This window comes from Pleurodeles waltl, chromosome 2_1, assembly GCF_031143425.1.
Source record: "Pleurodeles waltl isolate 20211129_DDA chromosome 2_1, aPleWal1.hap1.20221129, whole genome shotgun sequence".
Taxonomy (NCBI): Eukaryota; Metazoa; Chordata; class Amphibia; order Caudata; family Salamandridae; genus Pleurodeles; species Pleurodeles waltl.
The window spans coordinates 379,523,881-379,550,394 of NC_090438.1; the positions used below are offsets into that span (position 1 = coordinate 379,523,881).

Here is a 26,514-nt window from a genome sequence, read left to right on the forward strand (position 1 = left end):
CAGGTTCCTGGCTAGAAGCCAATGCCAGATTGTCTGAGCCTCTCTGGATAAAATTCTGGACCTGGTGCCTCCTTGTTTGTTCACGTAGTACATAGTGGCCACGTTGTCTGTCTGGAGAAGGAGAGTTTCCGTTCTCAGAGAGGGAAGGAAGGCTTTGAGCGCAAGGTGGACTGCGCGAAGTTCCAGCAGGTTGATGTGATAGAGACTCTCTCTCTGTGACCACTCGCCTTGGACTCGAAGATGTTCCATGTGCGCCCCCCATCCGATCAGTGACGCATCTGTTACGATGGTTTGAGATGGAGGCCGTTGTTGGAACGGAATCCCCACCAAGAGATTGCTGGGTAAACACCACCACTTGAGGGATTGTAGGGTGTGAGGAGAAAGAAGGACTTTGTTCTCCCAATCGTCCCTCAGTTGACACCACTGATCCTCCAGATTTTCCTGCAATGGTCTCATATGGAGGCGAGCATTGGGAACCAGATGGATACAAGACGCCATCGAGCCCAGTAGAGAAGCTATTATTCTTGCAGTGGCTTGAGGTCTTTCCTGCAGTTGTTTGCACTTCTGGAGAATCGATAACCGTCGTTCCTCCGAAGGAAACACCTTTCCTAGCCTGGTATCTACAATGGCCCCTAAGTAATGCAACCTCTGAACAGGTGTTGCTGTAGATTTCAGGAGATTGACTTGAAGACCAAGTTTTTGCAGCAGTTGTAGAGTCCATTCGAAATGTTGCTGTGTCTCGAGACAACTGGAGGCCTTTATGAGCCAATCGTCTAGATAGGGGTAGACGAATATTCGCTGTTTCCTCAAGTGGGCGGCTACTACCGCCATGCATTTGGAAAAAGTTCTTGGCGCTGATTTTAGGCCGAAAGGTAGAACTGCAAATTGGTAATGGCGTTTTCCGACGGTGAACCTTAGGAATTTTCGATGTTTCTTGGTTACTGGGATATGAAAGTAAGTGTCGCAAAGATCTATCGCACATAGCCAGTCGCCCTGACGTAGATGTGGATAAATTTGGTGTAAGGCTAACATCCTGAATTTTTCTTTGCGAATCCATTTGTTTGCTGTCCTCAGATCTAAGATGGGACGAAACTCTTGTTTGTCTTTTTTCGGTACAAGGAAATATCTCGAATAAATCCCCTTTCCTTGTTGGCTGATGGGAACCGGTTCTATGGCTCTTTTTTGCAATAGGATATTGACCTCTAACTGTAGAGCTTCGAGATGGCGGTTGGCTGTTTTGGGTGGAACAGATGGTGGAGAACTGGTGAATCTGAGAGCGTAACCATGTCTCACAATATTCAATACCCAGGCGTCTGTTGTGATGCGTAGCCACTCGTCCAGATGATTTGAGATACTTCCCCCTACCGGAGTGGATAACGGAGGAGGGGGAAGCAAAGATTCAGGGCTTAGACGTGGGAGCCTGTCGAGTTGCCTGAGTTTGAGGTGTTGAACGACCCCTTGTCGACCTTCGCTGAGTAGAGAAACCCCTTTGATACTGCTGTTGTTGCTGCTGCTGGGGGCGCGAAGACATCCAGTGTGGCGACTGATACCGGTGGGTGAAAAGTCGTCGTTGATATGGCCAGAAAACCTTTCTTTGTTCTTTCGGTCTTTCCATGCCTACCGCTTTCAAGGTATCTAGTTCAGCTTTCATTCTAGCCATCTCGTCATCGGCATGAGAACCGAACAAGGTGGAGCCCGAGAAAGGCAGGTTTTGTATTCTCTGCTGCGCTTCAGGTTTGAGTGATGTAAGTCTCAACCATGCATGCCTTCTGAGCGCTATCCCGTGTGCATAATTGTGTGCGGATAGCACCGAAGAGTCAGCTGCAGCACTTATAATTTGGTTAGACACCATGGCTCCCTCGCCCACGACCTCCAGGAAATCTTCCCTTTTATCCTTAGGAAGATGTTCCGCAAACTGCATTAAAGAGTCCCAGAGGGCACGGTCGTACCGCCCTAATAACGCAGTAGCGCTGGCTGCCTTCATCGTGACGGCTGCAGTAGAGCATACTTTTCGTCCTGCAGCATCTATCTTTCTGCTCTCTTTATCTGGAGGCGAAGAAGAAGATGGTGAGGTTGAATGCAGTTTCTTTGCCGCTACTATGACCACCGAATCAGGAACTGGGTCCGACCTCAAGAATAGAGGATCTTGTTCTGGTGGACGATATTTTTTAATAAGTCTGGAAGGAGCAGACTTTGTTGCGGCCGGTGCAAGGAAAATATCCATTGCTGGTTCAAGGAGACCTGGAACCAGTGGAAGCAAAGGTCTGGAAGATGTCCTGTGATGCAAGGTCTCGAAGATCACTGACGTCGATGGGGCAGGTACCGCCAGCGGGATGTTCAGCTTGGTTGCCCCTCGTACTAAGACCTCCTGGAACGTATTCACATCATCTATGGGGGACACTCTCGGGGACGGTGAGTCCGATAGGGTTGGAGAGTAGTCCCGTGTAGACGAAGAAGAACGCCTGTGATGTGAATGCTGAGATCTCTGTGAGTCATGACGGTGCCGAGAGGAAGAAGAGCGTCTAGAGGAATGTCCCGAACGTCTTACAGACCGCGTTGGAGTCCTCAAAACAGACTCTGAAGGCGGAGCCGGAAGAGGCGCCGTAGGTGTTACCGGCGTCTGTGGCAATGGTGATTGTCGAGGAGAGAGTTGTGAAGACGCTGGAAGGAGGATGAGTGAAGCCGAGGATTCTGAGGTTGTATAAACCCTCCTAGGTCTTTTTGATTGTCTCGACGTCGACACACTCCTCGACGTCGAAGTACGGTGACGGCGAGTGCCCTTCGCCGTCGATTCTTCTTGCCATTGAGAATCTCTCGACGACGACCCTCGACGTCGCCGTGATGACGGTGAACGTCTACGATGTCGATCACCCCTCGACGTTGATCGATCTCGCCGTTTCGACGGCGAACCGGATTCAGGTCTCCTCGACGTGGAACGTCCTCGCCGTGTCGACGGTGACCCAGATCTCGACGGCGAAAGTCCACGCCGTCTCGACGGCGAAATCGTCGTCGACGGCGAGCGATGTCTCTTTCTCGCCGGCGAACCACTCCTCGACGGCGAGCATGTTGGCGCCGTTCCTTGCCTCGACGTCGACGTCGTCGGAGACCTGTGCCGTTTTTGAGCCGGTCTGGTCGGAGTTATAGAGGAACCAGTGTGAGCCCTGGTAGAAGACTGACCTTCTCCTCGCTCTGTGGTAGAATGACCACTTTTCCTCCTGTCCTCTTTCGCCTGGAGTCGGATCTTCTCCCTGTCACGAAGGGTCCTTCTGGAGAAGGTTTTGCAGATGTCACACGACTCCGGTTTGTGGCTGGATGGAAGACAAATTATGCAGACCCGATGTGGATCTGTTTTGGCCTTTTTTCTGCCACAAGAAGGACATTTGTCAAACAGTGAAGGCATTTCTGAAGTAGAAAAACCTCAAAATTCTGTCAGAATCTAACAGAAAAAAGCAGAAAATTATCACTCAATGTTAAAAACGTCGAGTGAAAATGAAATTCAAAAGATTTTAAATGAATTTCTGTCACAAAAGGATTTTGTGAGGTAGAGCTCAATGCTTCAGGGTCCTGTCAGAAAGGAGCCGGAAAAAAGAACTGAGGCAACTGCCTTTTGCTGTGCATGATGGGAAACAGGAAGACTTTACTTTCTTAAAGGCACAGCTCTATTTTCATTCTGTATAATGGCAGCCTATGGGCTACACTGCCCTACATTGTTTTATTCTCATGAGAGGTGTAAATAAAATATGAGAATGTATTTATTTATGTATTTATAGAATAAATAGAGGTTTAAACGTGAATTTACACTACAACTGTTTTTTCTTCTAACAATTTGGTCTGTGTAGTTGTTCACATAGGCTGCACATTGTTATTCTTAAGTGTTTTTCACAGACCTTTTTTGTCAAGGAGCTGATGATTGCACTTAAGAATATACTACACAACAGTGCTCCGGGGTCCCCGCAGGCGCGCGGAACTATTCAGTGCTTATGACTATACATGGAAATCCCCTACGAGAGAAATAATAATCTAGGGTAGAGTCCATATCCTTGTGCATTGTGGGTTTCAGGAGAGGACTCAAAAGTCACCTCGCAACCAAAACCAACTCTTCAAAGAAAATGAGTCGAATACTAGAAAAACAGACTGTGCGCAGCATGTGATCCACAGCAACACATGTGCCAACGAGTGTTAACATACAACACATGCACATCAAACTTTAACCAATCATCAGGTTAACGCACCAGCATGCTCACTCTCCCTAGACGACACCATAGCTCATTTTTATACTACGAGTCAACCAGTGAGCCTCTGTCCACACAGACTCGTGTAAATTTATGAAAGACACCAGTGCTGGAAAACACTAATTCTACTTCTCTGACATGTTTGAAGTAGGATAGCAGTATTCTATACAAAGCAGCCTTACCTTATCCGAAGAGGTTGCATAGAACTACTTGCCTCTCTAAATAATCTGCTTCTCCATCTACATCTAGGAGGTAAGGCTTGGCAAACAAGAGCCTGTTCTTCCAGGTCACAACACGGCATGTCACATAAAGGAACACCAAAACAGAGGGCTGCCGTTTAGGATATGCTTCTGGTGAAGTGTTGCATTAACCCATCTTGTAACAAATAAAACACAACGCAGGGCATTGAGACAGGCATTGCTTAGAGGATGGGTGACCTTTGCAAGAATCCTAAAAGGCGCAAAGATCTGCTCACTGATTCTAATGTGTTAAATCTTCTCCACCTAGAAGTTAAGGTACCTGTGTACATCTAGCGCAGCAGTTATTAACTTTTGGTCCATATGACCTCTAACCATTATTTTATCTCCATAATCGTAAGCATTTTTAACTACATAACTATATAGGATTGGTTCATCTTAGGAGGATAATAGTTTCATCAAGTGACAGTGTTTTGACCAAAGTCCCCTTTTGAGACATTCCATCCTACATGTGATGCATGCATCTGTTTTTATGATTGTTTGTGTGACTTGAATCTTGAATGATTTTAACGTCCTGGTTTTGTTCCACCAATTCAGCTCCCTGCTGACCTTGCTTGTGACAACCACTACCTCATCCAGTCCCGTTGTCATCTCAGACCGCTGACTGTTCAAGCATTCCTGTATTGGCCGCATAAACAGTCTTTTATTTCAAGTCTAATAATACATTACGCCATCATGACTAACAATTAAAGACCGTCTGCATGGTCAGAGGCTGAGATCGTTGGTAAAGGCAAATCTGATTCTGCAAATACTTGTACCCTTCTCCGTTGCCCTCATTGTGTCTAATGTTGCTTCCAGGAATGCACTTTTCCAGTAAGGGGGAGGATTTTTTTTTCCAATTGACAATGAATCTCAACTGATACCGTAGGTTCACCGCTGTAGTAGATTCAATTGACTTTGCTGGAATGTGTTTGTTGTCATCAGCCAATAGTATAAGAGTACACATAAATAGCTTCTTACTGGGGTGAGCCACTACCACCACTACTGTTTTTGTAACCACTCTTCGTGATAACTTTTCTGCAAATTGTAACCCTTTGAATTGGTAATACACCTCAGTCATAACAAACCTGATAATTTCGAAGCAAATGATGTAAGGGATGTGAAAATGGGCATCTTTCAGATCTACTGTTGCCAAGTAGTGTCTTCTCCTATCAACAGTATGTGTTTTGAATAATCTATTCACATAATACAGGTCCAACAGGACTCGCAATGTTAGTGATTGTTTTGTGATTAAGTACACTTTGTTTACTCCAGTATATCCTTCTTGCGAGGTACCCCATATGGTGCGTCTTTTTCAACAATTCTTGTACCTCTCACTGACAAGCTTTTGTGTATTCCTATGAGTATGTCTGAGGTTTCAACTTTATTGTTGGAGGGTTTGTATAAATTTGATGCAATATTCGTGTTTGATAATTCTACCACCTATTTGTCCGTTGTTATGGGCTCCTAGGTGCCTAAATCATTCATCAAACTGCCCCTTACTGGTGTTGAGTAGAGTTGGGGCTATTGTACGCAGTAATTCAGCTCACCTCTGCTACAAAAAGTACTTTTGTCCTAGCGTTACTGCCAACACTGATAGCTAACTTAATTGTACCATGTGGACTGTCTTTGAAACAGGAGGTGGATAAATAGGTTTACTTTGTCCTTTTTGATCTCAGATTCCATCCCTTTTATGCGTTCCCCCTCACATCGTCTGTGATGTTGCCACTCCATTTGCAGTACTGATGGTCTGATTCATGATCTACCTCAGGCCAAAATAAGTGGTTACTTGTAATAGGCACTGTATGATACTGACATTAATATATGTTTTAAAAGCCAAGATGTGTAGCCAAGCATGCCCATGCAGTACCATCCTAGTTGAAAGCTGTCTGCTAGCTGTGTAAGCTGGGTATAATGCAGACCGAAGGCATGAATTTACAATATGTTACCCCTCTTCTGTAACTGACTTAGCCCTATTCTGAAACTCCCATGGAAAATGTTTTATAAATTCATCCACGTGTTCCACTGACGAAGGGCATATTTATTTAAAGGTGCATTATGAGCAATGTGCCACTGCACGGCAGCTCACAGCTTTACCTTCGTTCTTACAGCCGCCAATCTCCTGCTGTCCTCTACTGGTCGTGGCCCCAGTGTAGGTGGGAACTGTGCTCTTTTCCTTGAACTATAAGGGAATCAGAACCTGAACGGTATTGAGTTTACTTAGGATCCAGTTAGGATGCATTGTGTTCAATGCATGGTATAACTACCTAGAAAGTTGAGCGAGTACATGTGAGCCTTCTCCTGTTTGGAGTCTGCATTAATATCCTCCCTTAATGCAGCTACTTGATCCTGAAAGTCCTACAATACCCGCTGCTGTGCCAGAGATTTTATGTCCCTGAGTACTTCTGTTTCAAGCTCAAGATCTGTTTTTATTGTTTACTTTTGTCCTTTTAAGATATACTCCACGTCCCTTTATCGCTTTGTCATTTTGTGCACAGCCATGGATTCCGTGAAAAATATATTTTTCTTCATTAAATTCTCAATTATTACCTCAAGTGCTCGCTTTTTCCTCCTAACGTCAGTCTTTTCATTTCCTTATTGTTTCTCTTTCAAAGTAGAATTGTTATCTTTCCCTTCTCAACTTTGGTCATCGTCTGAAGTCGAGCAAATGCCCTTAAGCAATTCATTCCCGGTGTTCTTTTTTTGGGTAGGGTAGGATGGAATACATCAAAACGAACTCAATGGGCAACTGCCTCGGCACCCCATGTTTGTCCTATGCAACCTTTCATAGTTGCTCAAAATTTTTGACTTTGGCAATTTTATTGAGCGCTTGGATAGCTTACCCTTCGATGTTTCAGAACCTTTTACTGCAGAGCACTTAAGACTAGCGGATTTGACCTCTTGTGAGATGAGCTACGACTCTTGCCATCATGGATAGGACTTCTTCAAGATCTGGAACTATATTGCTCTCTTGGGGCCTTCTAGGTTGCCTCAGGCTTTTCACAGAAGCCCATTTCCTTCATAGACGGAGCATTCATCTTCTGCCTCCTAAGCCCCAGAGCGTTTATTTGAAAAAGCAAACAGGCATAACAGTCTTGACTTATGCCCTCCTAAAGTGTCAGGACACTCATACTGGATGCTCATTAAGAACGACCACTTTATGGCAATTAGAACAGAATTCAAAAGACAGTGCTCATGCTACAAAATGGTGTAGAGGAGCCTCAAGGACACCAACTCCACTATGTAATGTCCTCTGACGACATCAAACACTCCACTAACCCCCCCCCCCAAAAAAAAACCTGACTCATCGACAAACCCTTGACGCTTTAGGCACCTATTTATTTGGCAACCTCTTTTTGGTTCTCTGGATACTGTTCTAAACCAGCGGACAGAAAAAAATATTTAAAATGAGGTTGCATTAAGGGGTATTGTGGGCTTGAGGCTGACATCACAATGAGTCACGCATATTATGACGCCTAGCAGGTGAAAAAAGTTTAATAGACACCTACAGACCCAATCACTACATGAAGGAATAATATGCAACATGTGAATCTAGAAAAGATTTCATGTTTTTAAACTCACCATTACCTTGGATTTGTCCTCTTCCAAACACATAGTACCTCAGATGTGCCACCGTCTAAGTGTATATCACCAATGAGATACGCGCTCACCTGTGTACGTTTGTTGTCATTCCCTTTGCCTCTTGCCTAAATTAAGCACACTTGCAGCTTGCATTTATAGTATACTTTTAAGGTGACCATTATCTAACTAAAACATATAGCCAGCAAACGTCGCAAAACGTCTCTGGGAGCCAATCAAAAGACAAGATGTTTTTCTTGAAAATGTTCTTACCTTATAACTACTGTGACAGCAGGAACGGAGCTGCAAAATCTCGAGGAATGTCTCAACATTAATTGTGCCGCTATATTTGCTTATGCAGCAGCTCAAAGTATGTATATATGGTGAGTTGATATACTTATTGCCATGGGCGTCTCCGGGGGTGGAGGGGGGCAATAGGGAGCTGCTCTCCTCCCCCCTCACCCCCGGATTTAGGTACAGCCTGGTGTGCAGGCTCACAGTGAAGCGTAACACTACAGCCGTCGTAGTGCTACGCTGCCCGCACTAGTACGTTAACATTATGTCACCCCTCCGAAGAATGTCTGCAGACGCCCATGCTTCTTGGATTAAACTTTTATGTTTCTGGAACACAATCCTTTTACCGGTTTGATTTCCTGATTAGCAGTACCTCTCTTTAAGAGTTAAGCAGTAAGCAATACGAACTTGATTTTTTACTTATTACCAAACAATATAATGTTTAGTTTAAAAGGGAGAAAACAGGACATGAAAGGAAGAAGTAAGGATGAAGGAGACGGCATTACACTGTACCTAGCAGAATAAAAACAATGTCATATTTCGTAATCAATGTTTCTTCTTTACTTGTCCTGTAAAGCTTGCAGTAGTTGTGTGTTTTTTTTTTTTTTTAAATCGGAATTCATTCGTGGTTTGGAGAAACTGATAGTTTACATGGTTTTATCTACTTTTTTCATTAAGGCTGTTTATTTAGCCTACCTTGTATTTTTGTTTGTATTTGGTGAGTTTCAAACTGAAAATTTCCATCAAGCATTTAGCAAACAATATGCTTAAAGCAAAAGAAAACAGGCCCAGCGCAGGTGTTTCTTATAGAACTGTTCTGCAAAACATTCTGTAACAAACATACGAGTATAAGCAGTATTGCAGCAACTTATACAAGAGCGGAGGAAAATGCAAACCTAAGCAAGATCGAAGCGGGAGAGAAACAGGGAGGCAAATAAAATATTCACCACTGGGCGAAGTAATTACGAGAAGAAAGGCAGCATATATTTTAGGGCCAAAAGAAAGAAAAGTCTATGTTTAGTAGCAAACCGACAGAGAAAGGCTGTTTGAGCAAATGCTCCCAAACTGTTGCTGTGGACATGGACTGAACCTCAGACTGTGGACAGTTTAGAGAACTTAGAAAAACGTAGCTCTTTATAAACCATAAAGTGCCACCTTTTATGATTAAATGTATGAAATGTAAAGCATTTTTAAAAGGCTGTGCAGTTCAAACAAAAATATTTGTTAACACTGCTTTCTCAGTTAATCTCACTATCTTTTTAGATCGACTGATATTTCTTAGAACAGGCAGTCTGGCCCAGCAGAAACACAATTTGGGAACTTCTGTTTAAAACAGGAAAGCTTTAAATGATCTGAGAGAAGCCATCTCAAAACTGGCTATATTGCCAAGGACACACACTAACACACAGACACGCCCACCCACTGTCACGCACGCGCTCACACACACACATACAACATAAATAAGGGGTAGGCAAGAAGAAAACAAATATATACCAGCACAACCCCAAAATGCCATTGTGAAGGATACTTGAGAACAATGGATTGTCCAAACCTTTAAACTATTTCTTTTTAGCACCCGTACAATAAAACTGTACCATTTACAATAATGATAAAAAACAAATCTCAGTTCAAAACAAGTTAAAGTGCCGTCTGTTTGCGCCACACGACACATTGCTATTTGCCTTTTAACAAGGGTTCATTTTTCATTATACTTGTGTAGTTAGCTCGCACTCTCGCTGTTAGAATGGCTTTAAAAATAGCATTTACTATAAAAGTAAGAAGTGTAGTAGAGAAGGTGGTGTTGGGAGAGAGGTAGAGGGAGGGACACCCCTGTCTTGTCACCCCTTTCTTGCAGTTACTGCTTTAAGGTTTGCAAAAAGATGCAGTTTAGTGTTCATGTTTGAAAAGTCTGCACTTCCTGGTATTTCAGGACTTTCTTCTAGAAGGTATGTATTTAACAATTTGTCACGACTCCAGGAAGACTACATAAACTGACTCCTGGAATACAAGGTGCTAGAGTTAGCAATAGTCATCTCTTCACAGAGAACTAGAATAATTGCAGTATTCACTTTTTTTCTGTAACAAGGTTTTTTCAAGGACATTAGCCCCTCTTTTTCCCCACTTAACACCTATCTTTTCTACCTATTTGGGTAACTGGACATTTATTGTTCAGCGCATAAACCCGCAGTACTGATTCCAAGGTTCTAATGCATCAAGAGTACCTCAAGCCAATGTTTCATTTCCCTCTGTCTCTCAGGTGAATTTTGTCCCGATACTAAAACATTTAGGAGGCTGAGGAGCTGCTCTCACAGAGGCTGATGTGGTAAAGTCCAGAATCCCATCTGCAAGGTTGCCAATGCTGATTTTAAACAATATCAGTCCTCTGTTCTTCCTTTTGATCCACCGCGTGTAAACAAATAAATCTGGAAGGCAACTGGTTGGGTGGCAAACGGTGCAGCTAGCGTGGTTTTGCACCAGATAAAATAAATGCACGAGATATTACTAACATAAGTATGAAGCAGTCACCCTGTCTGACCAAATTAACTCATAAGGTATTATCTGGGATTTTCAGATTCATAGGCACTTTCTAATAGTATCCACAAGCAAAACTTTCAAGAAAAAAGAAAAGCTATGGCCATCACAGCACGTACAGAGACCTAATAATTCAATGGTCTGGATATCCAGCCTGTACAGACACTCGAACTCTCTACAGCTGTATCACCTAACTTAAATACCTTTATACACATGAAAAAGGCTTGGTCCTTTTTCATAATTTTTCAATTAGCATTACTCTTGACATGTGACCTCGCAGAATAAGATTTAAAATGGGTCATGGACAAAATAAGTCAACTATTGCCTATGCCTCCACTTTGCTGATCAATCTGACTCTGCAAGGTGTCTGTTGGCAACATACAGAGTAGACACTGTACCTCCTCAAATCAAATCTCATTATTTCTACACATAACATTAAGAATGTATGAAGAAAAAGGAACCACTGTTGGTTTTGTTTGGTGGAAGCTTTCAGGAAGAAACAAGACAGCGAGAGTGAGTGCTACAAACCCATCGCACATATTTTTGAATCTGTCTGACCCAGTGACTGTTGGAAGATTCACCATCTATGGACTCGAACTCTGGTTCTGGCCAGCACAATCAGATCCTTCTTACAAGGGATCCACCATGCAACCATGAACCAACGGGAAACACAGATAGGAGAGTAAGGAATCTAACAGTTTTGCTTCTGTTCTTTCTCCCAGATTTCATTACAGACCTCCAATGAGAGTTGTTGAAACACAGAAGCTGAGGGGGTGATTCCAGCAATTCCTTACAATGCAGCCTGTATTGCAAAACTCTTCAGATGACCTCAAATATAAAGAGTAGTGCTAGTGTCTCTTTTTATCTTCACCAGTTATAACATTCGAATGTTAACAGATGGAGAAAATAACTAAATAACCAAAAGACTCCAGTCACCAATGCTGGTGTTTGTAGGCTGCTCCCGAATAGTTCATTTTATTGCCTCATGTTGCGATCAGCTGCAGCTGGCCCTGAGCTTGAGTTAATTATCCTTGTCAGCTGCTTGCTGCCTGAAATTCTACTGAGGATCCCAGAAGTTTCATCAGCTCAGGTTCATATCTCACAAGCTCCAAAGTCTCTCCATCATCTTGGGTCCACTGCTCAGCGCTTTCAGCTAACAACTGGCTTGTGGAGACCTGTCTGTGGAACTCTTTCTTCTGCAAACTGGCAACTTCAAAGTGCGGGAAACGGGCTTGGAATATTCGAGATGAAAGCTTCAGTCTCTTGAGCACATCAGAAAGTAGGAACCAGTTGCTGGACCTGTTAGGAAAATTAAGAAGATATTTATTTAAGGACAAATGCAAATTCAGAAATAACAATGCTATGGCATCTCCTGTCATTTCCTGATTTGGGTATTTTTTTTTTTTTTTTTTAAAACAGTTCCTCTAATCTGCGTGTTCGGGGAGAGGGCATGCACCTGAAATGCTCAATATTACAATTTTTCATGCTAAATTCTTGCTTTGCATATAAGTATGAGGCTCCAGGTGATAACGCAAAAGGAAAAGTTACTTTACCTTTGGTAAAACCTTATCTTGTAAAGACAATATCTAGTTGTAGATTCCTTACCTTAGAATTTATCCCAGGCGTCAGTCTGGATCCAGAGATTTTTCTCGAGCAGTACCCCTGCGTGCGGTTAGGTGGAATTAACTGGCTCCGCTTTCAGTAGCGTCTGCACCAGATGTTACATCATGGGTCCCATATAGGCACCACACTGGCGCGCTGAAATCAGTTTCTTTTCTCAACTTTCCAAGCCAGAAGCGCAGAGCCACAAACACCGACCACTGGTGGAGGATAGGTTGTTCAGTAAGGAATCAACTAGATATGGTCTCTACCAGATAAGACACTACCGAAGGTAAGTAACTTCTCCATCCGATAGAGACATTTAGTTGCAGATTTTTTATCTTAGAATAGATACACAAGCGATACCATCCCCGGAGGTGGTCCTGCGAACCAAGAACACACCATAAAATCCTGCAGGACCGAAAAGGCAAAGTGCCCGTCCCTACGGACCTGACTGTCCAGGAGGTAGTATTTGGTAAATGTGTGCAGGGTTGCCCTCGCTGCCACATGACAGATGTCCAGGACTGGAACTCCGCATTCTAAGGCAGTGGTTGCAGCTTTAGCTCTGGTAGAATGAGTACGCAAGTGCTCAGGGGGTTGCTTCCTAGCCAATGCGTAGCATATTTTAATGTATAGTACAACCTATCTGGAAATGGTTCTCTTCTGCACTGCCAGCACTTTCTCGCACCCACATAACCAACAAAGAGTTGATCATTCACCCGGAACGCTTTGGTACGATCAAGGTAGAATGGTGACGTTCGTTTTGGGTCCAGGCAGTGGAGTCTCTCCTCTTCCTTAGAAGGATGTGGGGGTGTAAAATGTAGGCAAGGTGATGGATTGGCCGACATGAAAGGGCATAACCACTTTTGGCAGAAAGGAGGCCCTAGTGCGAGGCACCTTCTTTGCCAGGATAGATGGAAAGGTACAGCAAGATGATAATGCCTACAGCTCACTCACCCTGCCGGCAGATGTAATCGCCATACGGAAGGCTGTCTTCAAAGTGAGAAGCCTTAGAAGAAAATTGTGGAGAGGCTCAAAAGGTGCACACATCAGGAATGTCAATTTTCTGGCATAGCTAACCCCACGTTTTGCCTGGTGTCAGTATGTTTAGACTGTAGTACACTGGGATCCTGCTAACCAGGACCCCCGTGTCAGTGTTCTCTTCCCTAAATTTGGTAACTTTTACACCCCACAATTTGGTACTTCGGTAGCCAGGGTATTTGTACGCCAGGGGTCCCCCATGGGCTTCAGCATGTATAATGCCACCCATGGGGGCCCATGCAAACTGTGACTTTTGCAGCACGTGTGAAATAGTGCATGCACCTTTCACTCTAGATTTAAGGGTTGACTTATATCATAGTTACTGCACTACGACCCTGTAAGTAAACTCTAAGGTAGGTCCTTTAGCTCAAGGGTAGGGTGCATGTTTCTAAGTGTCGGGCATGAGCAGAGGTGCCCCTACAAACCCCAGACTCCGTTTCCTGGCCTTTCTAAGTGCGGGAAGCCATTTTAAGGTATGGAGTGGCTTCTGGTCAACACGAGTTGTCCAACTACATAATGGCTTCACCAAACATAGGCATATTTAGTATCACACGTGTTGGAATCATACACCTACAATGATTTCAGTGAAAGTAGCATGATTGTGTACTCTGGGGGTTCCTTTGGGGATCCCCCGAAGTCTGCCTGGACAGCCTTGTAATGTTTGCATGCCAGCCTATGCTGCTGCCGACCCCAGACACTGTTCTGCCCTCCTGCTGCTGAGGTTAACTCGGGTAGGGGAAGGCAGAACAAATGATTTCCTGTAAGATAGAGGTGTGACCACCTCCACTTTAGAAATAGGTATCTCTGGGCTGGGGTGGGGGTGCCTCTGAGCACCACCAGAATGCTTTGAAAGGCACATTTGATGCCCTCCTTGCATAAAATGGGTTGCACCAGTGCACGAATCCCCGGCTCCCACTCTGGCACAAAACTACATAAAGGATAGGGGTGTGACCATCCCCCTGTCCAGCTCCTCCCCTAGGGAGGTACACAACGCTCTGCCAGGTGACCACTTGATTCTGCCATCTTGGAGAAAGGATGAGCAGAGGGCCCTGGGAGCATCTGACTGGTCAGTCCAGCTGGGTGGCGTCCCTGACCCCCTCTGAAAGGAAGGTCACTGCAGTAAGTGTCTAACCCCCTTCCTGGGTTATTTAAGGGCTCCCCTGAAGGTTGGACCCTAGATGCGCCTGCAAGACTTCGGGAACCACTGTAAGTCCCCTCTGCAAGACATTTCTGCAACCTGCATCCTGGAACCGCTGCTGTTCTATGCTGGTACCAGAAGCAAACAGGTAACCAGTAGGAGGGGTCCTCCTGCAAATTTGTTTCTAAGTTCTACAGACACTTCTGCAATACCATGGCCATGGATCCTCTGGAGACACTGGGACTCTGCCTGCACTTCGGAAAGCAAGAAGGAATCTCCCTTGGAGTGGATGAGTCACTCCCCCGCATCCGCAGGCAACTCAACAACGATGACCAGCTTGTGGATCCTGCTGTCCCATGGACTCTCCAAGGCTCTGCAATATATGTGGTAGTTCTGTGCCTCTCCAGAGGTCTGACCTATCTTCCTTTCAACTGGGAAGTTTATGGTCCCTCACAGGAGCTGCTTGGCTGGAACCCATGTCCACTGCATCTGCTTGTCGTTCCTAGGGCTTGTTGGCTCTCCAGTCCAATGACCTCCTATCTCCAAGACGCCCCAGCCTCCAGCACTCTCCAGCTCCAAGAATGATGTCCTCTCTGCAACTCCTGCGACATGGGTATCCCTCTTTGCTGTGCTGCCGAGGCCTCCCTATGACTTCCTGTGCCTGTTGCCAGAGGGTCCGGCCAGGGGCTCCAATGGTGTCTGCTGGCTCTCCTGCTTGCTGTGGGCTGGCCCTGACCTCCCCGCCAAGTTTGGGTTACGTGGACCTTGCTGGTACCCACAAGTCCTGCAAACTCCGTGCAAGGCTTTTCTACATTTGTATAGGCTTGTTGGTGTACCCGCTGACCACTGACCCCTCTTCAATTCCATGACCGGCTTGGGAAAGCTCGTGGGTGACTCCTTGGATCTTCCCTTATCTCCTGGACTCCACAGCTGCACTTCTTGCTCACCGTTCTTCAGGAAGCATCAACAGGAAGGGTGTGCGTAGCCCTCCTAAGCCACCTGGGCCCTTCTGGGTGGTTTGGACTCTGTCCCCTCTCTCCTTAGGTCCTTTTCTTCTGGAATCCATGCCTGGGTTCAATTGACCTGGTCCACGGGTCGCGACAGCAGCTTTAGAACCGAGATCCCTGTTGACTTCAGCAGAAGGTTCTAACACAACCTAACCCCAATGCACCTCGGCTTCCAGTGTAGGCACTACACTGTTCCGGGTATCCATAGGTGGGGGCAGTATCCAACCTCCCTTGTCCCAACGGGTTTCCTCAGGGCCCTCTGGGAAGGTTCCTGAAATGCGAAAACTCCAACCGCTACTTCCACATGTCAGCCTATAGACACTGATCCGAGATTTCTACTCTGCACCCGGGGAATCCCATCTACTTACCTTTGGGGTTTTAGTACTTCCTCCGTCCTAAGGATACTTGGGTGGTAGTGTGGGCTAAAGTGAGTTTCGTATTATATTTTTTTAGTATATGGTTTGCTGCCCTCCCTCCATAGGGGCCCATGTTATTTTATGCCTTTACTTACCTGTTGGTAAGTATATTCTTGTATGACCATATCTCTGGTTAGGAGATATACCAAAGTTAGTTCTAGAGTGTGTGTTATAATAAGTATTACATAAAAATAAAAATAAAAATTAACACTGGTGTGTTCTTGCCTGTGTATACTTCACTGACTGACCTGTGTAGTATTTGCAACCGCTTTACATCCTCCTGGATAAGCCTTAGCTGCTCTCCACAGCTACCGCTATGAGAGCTCTGGTTATGTATAGCTGCCTCATTAAGGGTTGCCTGAACTCAGTACAGGGTGGCTCACCTCTAGGTGTACACCATATACTGAGCCAGCCTCCTACAGCAGCCCCATCCCAGGAGTGATGCATCTGTCACTACTGTTAGATCTGGTTGAGGAAGGGAGAGGGATCTGCCTCTGACCCAATTGCGGTTTGTTAGCTACTACTGCAGATCTCACACAGTTCCCTAAGAGATCTGAACCATGTCGGAGAGATTCCCCTGATGCTGCCCACACTGGAGCTTCAGGTCCCACTGCAAAGCCCGAATATGCCATCTGGCATGTGTCACCAGCAAGATGCAGGTGGCCATTAGGCCCAGCAGTCTCAGAGTGATTCTCACTGAAATCCAAGATAGAGGCTGAAACATTGGTATCAAAACCTGAATATTCTGGACTTGACGTTTAGGAGGATAAGCCCTAAATTGCACAAGCGCATCTCCAATGAAAGGGAGCATCTGAGAGAAAGTAAGGTGTGACTTCAGTACGTTTATAGTGAACCCCAGCGAACGCAGGAGGTTCGCCGTAGTCTGGAAGTGGGAGATGACAGCCTGGAGCGAGCCCGCCTTCAACAACCAGTTGTAGAGATAAGGGAAGACAGAAACCCCTGATTAACGCAGATGAGCTGTGACCACCGCCATCACCTTGGTGAACACCCACGGGGCGCTGGTAAGGCCAAAGGGGAGCACAGTGAACTGAAAGTGCTTGTGGCCTACCATGAACCGCAAGTAAAGTCTGCAGGCAGTAAGCGTCCTGTAAGTCCAAAGCTACCATCCAGTCTTCTGGGTCAGGGGCAGATACAACCCGAGCCGGAGTGAGCATTCTGAACTTCTCTTTCTTGAGCAAGAGTTTGAGGGACCTAAGGTCTTGGATAGGACGGAGGTCCTTGCCCTTTTTGGGTACCAGAAATTAGAAGGAATAACAACCACTATCTACTTCTGGCACAAGGACCCTCATTATGGCTCCCTTGGCCAAAAGAGCCCTAACCTTCTTGTGGAGAAGTGCCAGGTGATTCTCCGATCATAAAACAGTTGCATGGATTGAGGGGTAATCTCGAAGGAGAGGGAGTAGCCCTATTGGACTATCTGCAAAACTCACCTGTCTGACGTGATGGACTGCCGGCAGAGCAGGTGAATCTTGCCTCCAACTGGTCCCTGGTGGGGGAGGGATGGAATGGACCGCTGGCTCCCTGATCCACAAGGATAGGGGATCCCACGTCCCCAGCTATGCAGAGGCTGGGCAGCACGTGTAGCATAATGGCGGGAGGGGAACAGATGTAGTGGGACGCCCCTTCCGCAGCCACGAAAGGGGCGAAAAGCAGACTGGGGTGGATGAGGGGCCACAGTGAGACCCAAGGACCTGGCCATAGCACGAGAATTCTTGAAGCACTCAAGAACAGGGTTTGCTTTGTCTCCTAAAAGACGGATGCCATCAAAGGGCATGTCCAGAAGATTGGCTTGGACATCCCACAAAAAGGCAGATGTCCTCAATAAGGTGTGGCGCCTCAGGCCACCGTTGATGCAACCACTCTTCCCAGTGAGAAGGTCATGCCTAGTCCACATCTGATTGTGGGCTTTGATGCATCTCTCCAATAAGCAACTGCTTGAGAGAATGTAGGAAGCTGGCCTGGTGTGTGGTGGATACCTATGGTGTTGGCACCTTATACCAGGTCCAGGAAACCCCTATTAGTGAATGAAGACAGTGTCTAGGAAGCCAGGGCTCTCTAGAGGTAGCTGTGGATGAGCAGCCAGAACTTATCTACAAGACATGTAAAGCTTATGCAAAACCACTATAGTCACACAGCAACTTGTCACACATGAAAGAACCACACAGTGTTACAAAAATAGAGGTACTTTATTATAGTAACACAACACTAGATTACTTATAGGCTGTCCACCCCAACTGGAGGTAAGTAAACACTAGTTATATACACCATAGCAATCAGCAATTAGCATAGAAACAACAAGCATTGGGAATACTTAGTGAAATTAGTAAGGGTTATAGGGGAGGGCCAAACTATATACTAAGAAAGAGGAATGCAAAGTGAGGTCCTCCACCCAAGGTTGTGGAGATGTTGGAGGGGAGCTGGAAGAACTAGGAACCCCAAGAGGTGAGTACCTGAGTGACCCCCAGCAACCAGGAGAGCAGCGGTAAGTACATGGTCTTCCCAAAGACTAACAGGAGGAATTAGAAAAGGGTTTGTGCAAGAACAGGACCAGTCTAGAAGAAACCATCGGTGGATTCTGATAGGAAAGGACCTGCCGAAGAAGGGGACAGAGTCCAGTCCACAATGGAGAGTCCAGTCCACAATGGAGTGTCCAGTGGGGGCAGGAGCTACTACCCACCCTTCAGTGGATGACGAACCAGGTCAATGGGGAAAGTAGAAGACCAGCTGTGGAGCCCAGGAGCTGAAGAGCAGTCCTTGGTACAGTGCAGATGGTGTCCCATGTCTGTTGTCGGGTTGCAGATGGTCAGTCAGTAGTGTAGGAGCACTACCAACAAACCTTGACAAACGCAAGAGGAGCAAAGGAAAAGTTGCAAGGCTTAAGAGGACCTGCAAGGCCCAGGGGACTCGACCCTTGGAGGGGAGTCCGGAGTGACCCTTAGCAGTTGTGAGAGCCAACAGAAGCATTCGCAGCTCCTAGAAGCAACCCACTGGCAGCAGGCACAGTAAGTCATAGTGAGGCCCAGTCAGCACACCAAAGGAGTCCCTGGAGCAGCAGTGAGGAGACTGTGCTACTCAGAGACTGAAGATACTCGCAGACTGAAGATACTTTGGAGCAGGAGAGAACAAGCCTTGATAGCTGTAAGAGTTGCGGTGCACAGGGGTTCTGTCATGCAAGGAGAGGCAAGGGCTTACCATCTCCCACGTTTGACAGCAGGCAGAGAGGACCAAGGGGACCACTCCAGACCACCAGCTGTGATGCAGGATCTGTGCAGTTCCAGAGCAGATCAGATCCACGCAGCCGGACGTCGTTGTTATAGGTGCCTGCAGATACAGGGGAGTGACTCCTTCACTCCAAGGAAAATTACTTCTTGCTTCTTAGTGCAGGCTGAAGTCTAGCCGACTCGAGAGGATGCACAGCCAGGGAAATGTTGCAGTTGCTGGAAGGAGCCGTAAAAACAATGTTGCAAAGCGAAGTCGTGACCGGAGTTGCAGTCTTGTTAGTTCCTGAAGAGTCCAGTTGCGGTCGTAGTGGCTAGAAGTCAAATCTGGAGCCTACCCTCAAAGGAGTCCTAAAAGGGGATTTGGTCACTTTGGAAGGTGACCACCTATCAGGAGGGGTTTATGACGTCACCTACTTGACATGGCCACTCAGATGCTCCCAGGGGCCTCTGCACATCTTGGTTTCAAAATGGGAGAATCGAGTAGCCATCTGGAGGAGCTCTGAGCACCACTCCCCTTTCATTTGCCCAGTTTTGCGCCAGAGCAGGGACCAGGGGTCTCTGGGCTGGTGCAAACCTGTTTATGAAAGAAGGGCACCACATGTGCCCTTTAAAGCACACCGGTGGCTTGGGGAGGCTAACCATACCAAGCCTTGCAACACCTATTTCCAAGGGAGAGGGTGTTGCCTCCCATTCCCACAGGAAAGGCTTTGTTCTGCCTTCCCCTGCTTGTGCTCATCAAGCAGCAGGAGGTCAGAAACCTGTCTGAGGGGTACCCTAGAAGGCTGGGAGGAGCAATGCTGGGAGGGTCCTCTAGAGAGCACCCAGAGTGCATGGAATCATGCAACCAATACTGCCAACAGTATTGGGGTAGGATTCCAACATGTTTGATACCGAACATGCCCAGACTCGGAGTTACCATTATGTAACTGGACACAGGTAGTGACTTGTGTCCAGTACACGGGTAAAATGACTTTCCACACTTAGAAAGGCCAGTGCAATGGAACTGGAGTTCGTAGGGGCACCAGCTTATGCAGGGGTGTCCTCACACACAAGGACCTGCACCCTGCCCTCTGGGCTAGAAGGGCCTACCATAGGGGTGACTTACAGTAACATGTGGTCAAAGGGTGCATGCACCTTTGCGTGCAGGATGCAATGGCAGGCCTGCAGACATGTTTTGCATGGGCTCCCATGTGTGGCACAATGCATGCTGCAGCCCATGGGGAACCCCTGGTGCCCCAATGCCCTGGGAACCTAAGTACCATATACTAGGGGCTTATAAGAGGGCACCAGTATGCCAATTGTGGAGTGCACAAAAATACTCCGCAACCATATTTAGAGGGAGAGAGCACAGCCACTAGGGTCCTGGTTAGAAGGATCCCAGTGAAAACAGTCTAAACACACTGGTAGCAGGCAAATAGTGGGGGTAACCACGCCAAAAAGAGGGTACTTTCCTGCATAGTGTACAGCCTGGGCCTCCTCCAGGACCTGTGGCAGCACTTGTGCAACTGTATCCCACAGCGTGTGGAGTAACGGCCTAAAGGCATGCGGTGTTCAGGGACGGCAACGCCATGCTGTAGGAAGAAAACATCTTCCCAAGATGGTCGAGCCTCTTGCATTCCCTATCCGGGGGTGCAGAAAGGATTGCGCCCTAGGGTGTAGAGGCTTGGATAACAAAGCTCTCTTGGGAGGGATGTTGCATCAGGAACGCTGGGTGAAATGGAGCAGGTCGCTGGCGGCATGCAATAGTCCTGTTCAGAGGAACCCCGTGCTGAGGTTTGGACCAGGTACCCAAGCAGGACATTGGTGAGGGCTTTATTGAAGGCCAATATGGGTTCAGAGGATGAAACCCCGGGCTGAAGCACCTCTGTCAGGAGGTTAATCTTGTCTGCCACCAAAGGCAACTCGAGGCCAAGGACCTTAGCCACTCTTCGCACCACCATGAAATAGGACCTCCTCCATAGCCACAGTAGAGGGGAGAAAGCATGCCAGTGTCAGGGGAAGTACTCAGACCACTGGCTTCACTCAGGTTCGTACCCCAGTCTGTTGCTGGTATTCTAAATGGTCTAGCGATCTCTCCCATTCCTCACCATATCCCAACCCATAAAAAGAAAGGTCAGGATCTGACATAGGCAGAAAGGCCCTTGTCAGAGTCGTGCAACGCCGGTCAGCAATGAGGAGGGGGTCGTCACCCGGGGGCACAGGCAGCGATGGGAGCATCGTCATCAGAACCAGCTTCAGGGAAGGTCGAGGGGGTACGATTGATACTGGTTCGGATCCAGGAATGGATCCATGGGTACCCCCTGGAGCCAAGGCCGAAGCTGTGGAACCCAAGGGGGCTCCTATTGACCTTGCAGGGCCCAAAGGCACTCCAGCGGAGTCAGACTGTCCAAAGATGAGGCGCATGGCCACATAAAACTCTGAGTTGGGCAGGGGCCGTTCCGGTTCCCGGTAACTCGGAGAGGTGCAGGGCCGACCCAGACGCAGGCTCCGAGGACAGAGGCCTGGAACGCTGATGCTCCTTTTCCCTCCTCTTGTCGGTGGACGGACGGGGTGAAGTCGAAGAACACTTCTTGTTCTTCGACTTCTTCTTGTGCTTCGATTTACACGATCGTCCTGAGGACTTGAAGTGGGATGACGTTGAAGGGGGGCTCGGCAATCATTCTCAGTACCTTCCTCTAGACCACGATCGGGAGCAATGCGGAGCTGAAATCCGGGCCGCAAGGAGCTTTAGGGTCTGCTCCCTCAAAGAATTTACATTCATGGACTGACCCTCGGACCACGACTACTGGTCTTTGTCGCTTTCCTGACACCACAGGCACATGAGGTGCAGATCTGTCACGGACATCGCTAGATGGCAAGAAACCACAGGGCTTGAACCTGGTCTTTTGCGAAGAAATGTTCAACACACCAGGAGTGTCGACAATTGAAATACTGTGACGAAAAGCCTAAAAAGTTAAGTAAAAAAATGATTGAGGGGTAGTTCTTCTTCGGATCAGCGCTAGGCTGGCGTCGAAAGAAAAGAACTGACATCAGCGTGCCGGCGTAGCGCCTATATAGGACCCGTGACATCATACCCAGCACTGACGATGCCAACGCCGGATGCGGAGTTGGTCAATGCCCCCTAATGGCACACAGGGGTATTGCTCGAGAAAAATCTCCAGTTTTCTGATGCCTCGTGAAATTCTAAGTTACGGAATGTGCAACTAGATGTCTATCAGATACATCTTTTTCTAACAGGAGAAGCAGGAAATATTATGAGGCTCATAAACCTCCAAAATAATAATTAAATGCTGGCTTGTTCCTAGAAAGACAGGAGTTCATAAATAATGGACAACAATGATTTATGGTTGCTCTTAGAATTGTTAAAATGTTTTCTGGGGTTTAAATTTTGTGCATTATTAATGATGATTAGTGTGCCTTTTTATAAACAATTTTGCACATGAAAGTTGAATTAACATGATTGCAAAAAATACTTACAAATGTGATTATTAATATGTTATAGTTAAGCCACATTTTCCTGTTAGACGCCATCTTATACAAGATGGATGCCACTTCAGTCACTAACATCTGTAAGCATCTTCTCCGAACAGGTTTTTATAAGCACAGTTAAGTTGATGTGTAATGATTTATTTCCACTGTTTCCTGTTTGCTATGATTTGAAACATTATCAAGGTCTCGCCCGCTGCCTTCCGTTCTGTATACACTCAGTTCGACTGTTTAAATGTTTCATATCAGTTAGATCATTGCTGGGCTGTATTAGCAAAGAGGTTGATGAATACCTTTTTTGGTATTAGCACAAAGGGTGATGAATGCCTTTTTTATTTGTTTTTTTTAATGGGATGGTGTTTATGTGTTAAGGTAATGATGCTTATTTTTTCCGGTATACTGATTTGCCAAAGAGACTATGTTTTTGCTCAGACCATGATGATTTTGCAGTTTTAATAATTTGTTATACGAGAATTGTGTATAAGAACCCCTGGATTTTGAGGATAAGCCAGAAGACTTCCCTTTTCTAATAAGGCATGCTATTCGACTCCTTTTTGATTTTGCTGCTCATTTGCGACTTAGAACAATTCTGATTTTGCATACTCCAAATAATTCTGCATCTGAGAGCCTTTACGACATTATTCCTGTACCAATTATTTTAAATTTTGTAATTAAACCCTTTAACTTTTTACTGAATTAGAACTCAGTTATTGAGTGGGCCTCGTTACTTATTTAACTGTTTTACTCTGCTAATCGATGCCTGGGATTTGCCGAAATGTCCAATTCAACCTCTGGGAGAACTGGATGTGGTAAAAATTTGGAATGTCAAAATTTCAGGGTACGTTTTCCCCCCCATAAATCTTAGCAGCAGAGTGTGGTTGCACATTACAGAGCATCTCCTTATGCCAAGAGTTCCCCTTAGGTTTCCTTATGGGCCTTTACCCCTGTCCAAGGAGATAGTGGATTTTCCACTGCAGAGTTTTTTCTGAGTAGTCTGACTTGCAGTCCTGCTCCTGAACGGTTCAAAGTGTAATTTTTAATAGGAAAGTATGTTTTTGTGAGTTGAGTGCTTGGGCGGTAGTTGGGGTGGTGCGTTGCAGAAATTTGAGTCTGTGAGATAACATGTTATGCTGTATCCAAAGTGTGTGGCTATGTGGTGCTGATTCTGGGTTCAATTGGTGGGCTGGTCACTGCTGATGTATTATTATGGATATATATGAATTTAGTTAAAGAATTTGATTACTCATTTTAAATAATTATTGGATTTGTTAAAATCCAAGATCTTGAAATATTGTGCTTTGTCTGCATAAGATGGTGTGCAGTGTGAGGTGCGGAAGGCACACAGATAAGGGTTGTAGGAGGTAGGCTCAGTACATGGTGTACTGTACACCTATAGGTGAGGCACACTATACTGAGTCCAAGCAACCCTTAGTGAGAGTGTCAGAAGTTCCAGATAACCAGAGCTCTCAAAGGGTAGCTGTAGGGACCAGCTAAGGCTTATCCGGGAGGGTGTAATGCAGTTGCAGGTACCACACAGTGATGTGCACACAGGAAACAACCACACCAGTGTTAGGAAAAACATGTATTATTTGCTATAACACAAACACTAAACTAACTTTGGTGTATCTCCTAACCGGAGATATGGACATACAGAAACAGGTACATAAAAGCATAAAATAATATGGGACCCTATGGGGGAGCCAAAACATAAACTAAAACAAGCATTTGTAATGCTATAGGTCTTGCGTTTGCTTGAGTTAGAGCTATTAGCGTTGTAAATTCCTAACTGGATTTTTCTTGCAACATAAATTGAAAATGAAAAGTAAAAGAGTTGACATAGTGAGCCGATTCAAATCGCCACAGCCGCCATGAGCGTGAGTGTGAAGGAGAGACACAAAAAAGAAAAAGAAGTTCACTCACAGTCAAACACATCGGCAATTGTGCAATTATCCATGTAACAGGGTCGATGGCCAAGGAGGGGCAAGCGTAAAGCATTACCAATGATAACAAAGGATTTTTGAAAGGCAAGCCCCTGAACAAGTGATATTGATGGGAGTGCGGCAGGCTTGGTTAAAAGCCCACATAGATACTAACAAGTCGCAAAAAAAGCAGCGCTTGCACACTGCTATGCTCAACCTAAAAATGGAATGGTGAAAGTCACTACTAACCAAGACTACCACCCAAGGACCCTTACGACAGGGGAAGCACTAAAATGGCAAATGCAAGTAGCTAGGATTCCCCAGGTGCCCGTGTGCAGACATGGGGAAGTCACGGTTAGAGTTTTCGTATTCTAGGTCCCTTCCCAGAGGAACCGGAGGATAAGGGAGGTTCAAGAGTGCCCTCACCCGTGGATAGCCAGAGAAGCGGAGTACCTACACCAGGGAGCCCAGGTGCATAACAGTGAAGTTGTGTCGGAACCTCCCGTTGAAGTCAATGGGGTCCTAGGTTGTCCAGCTGCTGTTGTGACCCATGGACCAGGTCGCTGGAACCCAGGAGTGGATTCCGGAATTAGAGGACCTAAGGAAAGAGGGGACAGGGTCCAGAACACATAGGGTCATACAAAAATATACTTAACAGAAGGTAAGTAAAAGTACCCCATATGCCTTTACTTACCTGCTGCTAAGTATTTCTTTGTATGACCATGTCTCCAGTTAGGAGATATACCAAAGTCAATTCTAGAGTGTGTGTGACATTGGTGTGGTTCTTTCCTGTGTATAATTCACTGACTGACCTGTGTGGTATTTGCAGCTGCTTTACACCCTCCTGGATAAGCATTAGCTGGTCTCCACAGCTACCCCTCTGGGAGCTCTGGTTATCTGGAGCCGCCTACACTATTACTAAAGGTTGCATGGACTAAGTACAGGGTGCCTCACCTTTAGGTGTACACCATATACTGAGCCAGCCTCCTACAGAAAAGGAACAGAGTCAGGAGACTGATGAGGAGGTGTTAAGTAACAAGTCCACAGTAAAAGCTTTCACAGTTTTATTGGGAACAGCACGGTACACGACTGATCAATCAGGCATCTCAATCCAGTCTCTCCACAAGAGTTCCAAACAGAATCTACATAATCAACTGGCAGCGCATGCCCCAGTTAAAAGATAACACATAGAAATAAAAGGCACAGTACTAGAATGCAACAGGAGGATACATTTAATAATAATCTTTTAGACTCTAGACCTCCTCTATACACTGCCAGTGCACATGGAAGTGGTGCTGGGCCTAGCAGGGTACCTGATATGGGAGATAGCACAGCTGTCAAGAGACAGAACAGCCACAGATTTGGTTGGTGGTTCACAAGCAAGTGCCCCACCTGAAATTACGACAGTGGCACCAAGTACTAATGGAGGGGCACCTGCTGTTTCTCAAACTCAGAGGGATTTACCTGTTACTACAATAGTGATATAAGAAACTCCCAATGAGAGAACTATTAACAAAGGACTCTTAAAAAATAAACTTGGAGAAATGTTGTAAGAAATAATTTATTTAAACAGGTTACTGACAAAAAATGTTGATGAAACGAGTGATTTCATCTAACACAGCCAGATGAGCAAATGCAGCATATGATGAAAAAGAGGAGCTATCCGATCAGTGTGAAGTTGATATCAGTAAAATGAAGAATGATCGGGGTAAGTATTAACTAGATCTAACATGTGATGAAACAAAGAAATTGGGATTGATGACTTGAGAGCTCACGTTAAGGATTTAATAGAA

General features: G+C 45.9%; 1 protein-coding gene across 7 annotated transcripts in view; it reads right to left on the minus strand.

The window, feature by feature from the left end:
• Nucleotides 1-9,881: 9,881 nt before the first annotated feature.
• The window catches only part of BCORL1 (BCL6 corepressor like 1), an 860,657-nt gene continuing 844,024 nt past the window's right edge, over nt 9,882-26,514 (minus strand). For all 7 annotated transcript variants that reach the window (XM_069212828.1, XM_069212837.1, XM_069212844.1 and 4 more), the window contains one exon: nt 9,882-12,172. In XM_069212828.1, coding sequence (XP_069068929.1) covers nt 11,908-12,172 — 265 coding nt within the window. In that variant the 3' untranslated portion in view covers nt 9,882-11,907. The remainder of the gene's footprint in view (nt 12,173-26,514) is intronic.